The 5,955-nt window shown below is 41.3% G+C and overlaps 1 protein-coding gene across 1 annotated transcript; it reads left to right on the forward strand.

The window, feature by feature from the left end:
- Positions 1–921: 921 nt before the first annotated feature.
- aanat1 (arylalkylamine N-acetyltransferase 1) lies at positions 922–4,139 on the forward strand. Its single transcript, XM_085773842.1, has 3 exons — positions 922–1,219; positions 1,685–1,839; positions 3,253–4,139. The coding sequence occupies exons 1-3, from the start codon at positions 1,072–1,074 to the stop codon at positions 3,556–3,558; spliced, it is 609 nt and encodes a 202-aa protein (XP_085629968.1). The 5' UTR covers positions 922–1,071; the 3' UTR covers positions 3,559–4,139.
- Positions 4,140–5,955: the final 1,816 nt, after the last annotated feature.

The following is a 5,955-nucleotide window of genomic DNA, read 5'->3' on the forward strand; positions in this document are numbered from 1 at the left end:
GATAACATACATGACATAAACAGAATTTACGGTTATAGTTGTTGGGGTTTTTCCCCCAGAAATAAAAAAAAGTGTGGGAAGAGCTTTGTACAATTTAAGCTCTTAAGTTTTATCTGGAGGTGGAGATTATTTCCAGTCTTGTGACCAAGAGTGACAAGAGTTCACCTGCCCCTGGTGTCAGTTTGTGTTAATGGACCACAAGCTTATGCCTCTTACCTGTGAGAAACGCAGTGAATCGTTAAAATCTGCTAGTGCTAGATTATTAAACAAGGGTTTCATAGTGAAGGGGAAACACAGGTTGATTTTAAATGTCAACAACTTGCTGTCCATTAAACAAAATATTATTCTGAAATTCTTGACATAGCTGATTTAAAGACTGAAGAGGTGACAAACAAACTCCTACACATCCTGTAATCCTCTTACTGATCAGGAAAATAAAGCGTGGAAAAATCGTGGTCTGGACTTAAGTAACAATGGAAAGTCTCCCTCAGAGAAATCACATGAAGAGTGGGATCCTTCAGATGGCCCAGATAAACACCAACAGACAGCAGCACCTGTCTCCTCAGTGACACTGCAGGCACTATAATGGTCAGCCAATCAGAACAGCCCATCCACACCACTCTCCACCAGGTGAGTTTGTTGATCGTCATACCTGGAATTACTGGTAGTAACGACTTGGTAATAATAAGTTGTTATGGGAACTCCAGCACATGATCAGTCAAGTCTAAATCTGCTGCGGGTGTGAGGGTGGCATGACGAGGATAATTCTCAACACACCATTAGCCCTCCTGACCCCAACTAAATATGTTTATTGTTGTTCAACCTGCTCACGGGGAGCGGAGGGTTTGGTCATCCAGCTCGCTTCAGGATTACAACCAACCTCCGCTGTGCGCCGAGGGTATAAATACTGACGCTGCGCCGCGCTCCGCTCAGTCCCCACGCGCAGACCTGTTACGCACGGATCAGACGCTCGACTTTAAACCAACAGAAAGTAAGAAGAGAGTCACATCTCAGCGCCGAGTTCAACCTTTTATTCCACTTTAGGCCGTTCGAGGAGAAAACAACGACGCCATGTCCGTGGTGAGTGCGCTGCCGTTCATGAGACCCGTCCACATGCGCTCCCCGGTGCCGCGGGGCCGCCGCCACACGCTGCCGGCCAGCGAGTTCCGCTCCCTCAGCCCGGAAGACGCAATAAGTGTGTTTGAGATTGAGAGAGAAGGTAAGATGACTCTTTTATTAGACATTGATGAATTATATATCATTTCCTATGGCTTTTTAAGGTGTAGGCCTATCCATACAGTGGTAGATTAGACGTTTTCTTTGTTTTGAGGGAAATTATAATTCATCCAGTTTTACTCACAGCACATTCAGTGGTTCACATAGATCACCTAGACTCATTGATAAAGAGTCTGTGGGCAAAATAAAGTCCATGGTTTTCTAGTAACTATTTGCTTATTGTGAGTTTTAATGTGTTTATTTCAATGTTTTTCACATAAGTGATGCCTCCAATTGTCTCTAAACTTAATAGCATCCTTATCTATGAATTAGTATATCCATTTCATATCACATGTCCACACAGAGTATATGTCAGTTAATATACAGTGAGAACCATCCTGCTCACTTCCAGGCTCCTTGACGTGTAAGTCTGTCTGACCCTCCTCCTTCCTTCTCCTCCTCCTCACAGCCTTCATCTCAGTGTCCGGTGAGTGTCCTCTTCACCTGGACGAGGTGCGTCACTTCCTCACCCTGTGTCCAGAGTTGTCTCTTGGCTGGTTCGAGGAGGGACGTCTGGTTGCCTTCATCATCGGCTCACTGTGGGACCAGGAGAGGCTTACCATGGTAAGACTGAGCAGAGGACACCTGGACAGTGATTTACCTCAGGCTGACTGGCAGGGACGATGCAAAACAAGGTTCAAAAGAGATTAAGCGAGGAGCTTTCTAGTGCATATTTATGGTACAATGTTAATTCATCGAGTGAGAGTAAATATTGTTCATATCTCTACTTATTGGAAATGCAGATCAATAAGAGTAAACTTCAAATTCCAGTTTAAGAGTATGGTCTCAATGTATAGCTATACATTTTGGAGCATCCTGGTGCTGCAACAAAACTGAAAGATTCAAGTTCAAGATTCAAAGGTTTTTATTCCTCTAATGATCCATGTGCAGTATACATGGTGCTCTTGAGACAACCAATAAAGTACAGCATCTAGAAGAAGTGAGAAAAACAATGAAGTTCCATTTGAATAATTATTAGAGCCAGATTTTCAATTACATTTTGTATTAAGATCTAATTTGCAAATGAAAATTCACTGTTTTTTTGTAGTTGACACTAATGTTATTTTGATGCATCACTGATGAATCAAAGATCTTTGTGTCATCTCTTAAGACTCCTGTCTAACCTTTGCTGAACACTGCCCACTGGATACAAGAAACTGTTCAAATGTAGTGTAACAATGGCATCAACAGAGACACAAATCACACAGTCAGCACACCTACTCTGTGTCTGTGATTTGCTGCACAACAAACTCTAAAAGGTTTTAGAAGATTAGCCTCTAGTAGCTGGAGCTCAGACCAGACCAAGTACCAGACCAGCCTGTAGCAGAAATACCAGTGTGTGTACTGGACTAAGTAAAAGTATGTTTTGTTTTGTTTTGTTTTTTGTTTTTTTTATGAAGTCTACTTCTATCATGTAAGAGAAAGAATGTGTTATATTTCTGCTTTTGGGTTACACAGCCTCCCTTTAACAGTGGAGTACAGACAGTGAAGTACAGACTCCCAAACAGCAGACGCTGAGAACATTTACGTCTCCACAATACTGGAGTGATATTTGCTTTTATTTTGCAGAAAAGAAAAACTCTGTATCAGTTAACAAGTGATCTTGCATCAACACAGACTTCACTCTTAAACATTATGAAATTCAGATTCGTATTGTATTAGCTTCAGCATTAAAGGGTTTCTTTATGTGCTGATACATTGATGCAGCACAGTAGTAATAATATATGACACTGCAGAATTAGTACTTTTATAGGTACCTTTTATACTATACTTTTATACTATACTATACAAGTAGCCGATAGTGTGTTAATAACACCTGTGTAGTTGTGCTGGACCAAATCTGTTTCTAGTTTCTGGTTTAACATGTATCATTATTTTCCTGGTGACACTTGCACCATCTCTGTTCACAGTCAATAGGCCGATTGACGATAAAGTACTCACCAGATCTTACAGCTCTGCTCTTCCTCTGTTCTCCAGGACGCCCTGACTCTCCATAAGCCTCATGGATCCACCGTCCACATCCACGTCCTGGCCGTCCACCGGACCTTCCGCCAGCAGGGCAAAGGCTCCATCCTGATGTGGCGCTACCTGCAGTACCTCCGGTGCCTGCCCTACGTCCGACGCACGGTGCTCATGTGCGAAGACTTCCTCGTCCCCTTCTACCAGAAGTCGGGGTTCAAGGTCGCAGGACCCAGTGACATCACGGTGGGGCCCCTCACTTTCATCGAGATGTTCTACCACGTGAGGGGCCACGCCTTCATGCGTCGTAACAGCGGTTGTTGAGTGCAGAGGGACTTGGTGTGGATTCTCCCTGGTTACCACTGGTGGTGGTGGTGGTGGTGGGACTCCGACCCTCCTGGAAACAGGACGAGGGGACGTCCGAGCAGCTTTGTTGTTCACGAGCATCCAGAGCAGTGGTTGTGTTTGTGATCATCACTGTGAGTGAGATGTGTTCAGCAGGCGGCGCAGTGTGTGTTTCGGACTGCGAGTCTGCAGAGAACTGAAAACAAAGAGCTGCCAAAAACAGCGATTTGTAAAAGTCATCTGATACCAAGAAAATATTTTTTTTTAGTGTGTACAGGATATGAAAACCAAATCATTAGAGAGAATAGAAAAGCCCCTTATTTCAGAATTCTGTTTGTTTTTGTATGACACTTTTCTTTCTTATGATAAATGCTGGACATTTATTATCATATTAAATAGAACGCAGCTGCCTTGTTTCCTCCTTTTCCCTCTTTTTATACTTGTTTGACCAGTCTGACAGGTAAAACTAGAATGTACTCCTTGATCATATGTCCTTAGTTTTGTATGAACAGAATATGCACAGCTTTAGTGAAGATACAACTACACAATAACATGCCAATATAAACTCGACAACAGGGGGATATCAGCAGATCAGTCAGATAAGTGAAGGACTTGAACAGTATAAGACACTATGAACGGTCCTGTGACCCTGTCCACCTCCGTCAACATGTCCCAGCAGTCTGTGAAGGCTGTCAGGTATTGTAATGTACTTCACAGGATATAACTGGGTGTTGTATAGAATAAGCCTCCTTGTGAAAACCTTGAAGACAGTCACCACCTTTGCCTCCCAGAAGTCTTGAATCAAGACAATATATTGTTTTTTATATTGTTCTGTCTTAAAATAAAGAATTTATTTTATAGCACATCTGTTTTTAAGTCCTTTCATTTACCACATGTTAGCAATACAGTAGCTATCGCAGTCATTAAGAAAACACATCTCACCAGAGAATGCAGGTTAAAGTTTTCAATCTCACATGATCTTCATAAACAGGTGGATTTTGCAGTTGTTACCCAAGAATTGCTGTTGCCAAACCATTTTTTAGGGACTCCTGTCTCCCATGTTGAGCTGAAAACTGTTCTTGACGTTGGAAAAAGCAATCCCACAAGAACTATTTAGAAATGATTTTCAATCATATTGACACTGAATTATATTGACAGGAAGGAAAGTCACACATTCTTGTTTCATTCATACATAATAAGATTTACAGAAAATACATTTTGCACTTACTCAATTTATTTTATGGTCAAAACTCTCACTCACGACTCGATGACCGACAATATGTTAAGTGTACAAGAACAGACATACACACACATACCTCATTATTAATAGAGTGACATTTATTTTGACTTGACTGCTTTAGCACACATAGGTTTTCACATATAAATCGGAAGCAGAATAGTACCTTCACCATGGTCTGAAATTATTTTTTTTAAGTTTCCCTTTTGATTCCATTAAAAGTAGAAAAAGGTTGAAATTATTTTGGTCCCGTTGCAGACACGGAAGCATAACTGCTGCGTATTGTCACAACTGAAAATGTGGACTGTTGTGGTTCAGATCAAACAAACAACTACTCACATGTCAAAAGGCACAGAAAAGAGGTTTTCCTAAGAAGTAGATGTAATTGTCACACTTTGCCCATTTATGCTGCATGAAGGCAGTGCCGTATGGCTTCAAACAGATGACCATCGCCACTGAAACACAGTGGTTTTAAAAGTTGTTCAAAATATTTAAATTGTCCGACAAGAACCTACTCCGCATTGTGTTTTCAACAACACCAGGTGATCAGTGAGTCAGACCTTAAGACGAACTCACATAATCTTATTTAGTAACTCCCGTAATCCTCCACACAACAGTCATGGCCGTGGCTTTCCTAACAGCTGGGGTCAGAATCCTCTACAACAAGATAACGTTTAAAGCCACGGGCGTGAGAAATGTTTCACTCCAGGCGTCAAAGACATCAGAAATCATAATGTTAAACTTGTCACATTGTCAGGGACCCATGAGAACAGCATCACCCCCACTGTGGGTCACAGACCGCACCCCCCTCCCCAAAAAAACAAAACAAAACACAAAAAAGAACACAGGGGACAAGAAACATTTTCCACATTCCACACGTCCCTTTCCATTTAGGTTTGAAAATCCTATGTCTGTGGCAACATCAACAGTTAAAACTGTTTAAAACCATCTTTCTTGCATTGTTTTTGTCAATATAAAACATATTAAGGCTCAGACAAACATAAACAACATCTTGTGACATTATTTTGACTCGAAAAGAAAAGAAAAGAAAAAAAAAGTACAAAAACATTCTTTGATCTAACAAAAAGGCCTGTTTAGGTTATTCCTCCGATAATAAATATAACTTCTCTGCATTGTTG

The sequence above is a fragment of the Trachurus japonicus genome, chromosome 1 (assembly GCF_045865225.1).
Source record: "Trachurus japonicus isolate A0001 chromosome 1, Traja_1.0".
Taxonomy (NCBI): Eukaryota; Metazoa; Chordata; class Actinopteri; order Carangiformes; family Carangidae; genus Trachurus; species Trachurus japonicus.

Excerpts from the sequence above, each read along its gene's own strand:
- aanat1 (XM_085773842.1), top strand. The coding sequence starts at position 1,072 with ATGTCCGTGGTGAGTGCGCTGCCGTTCATGAGACCCGTCCACATGCGC. Across the intron at positions 1,220-1,684 it reads GTTTGAGATTGAGAGAGAAG|CCTTCATCTCAGTGTCCGGT; the intron begins GTAAGATGACTC and ends TCCTCCTCACAG. Across the intron at positions 1,840-3,252 it reads ACCAGGAGAGGCTTACCATG|GACGCCCTGACTCTCCATAA; the intron begins GTAAGACTGAGC and ends TCTGTTCTCCAG.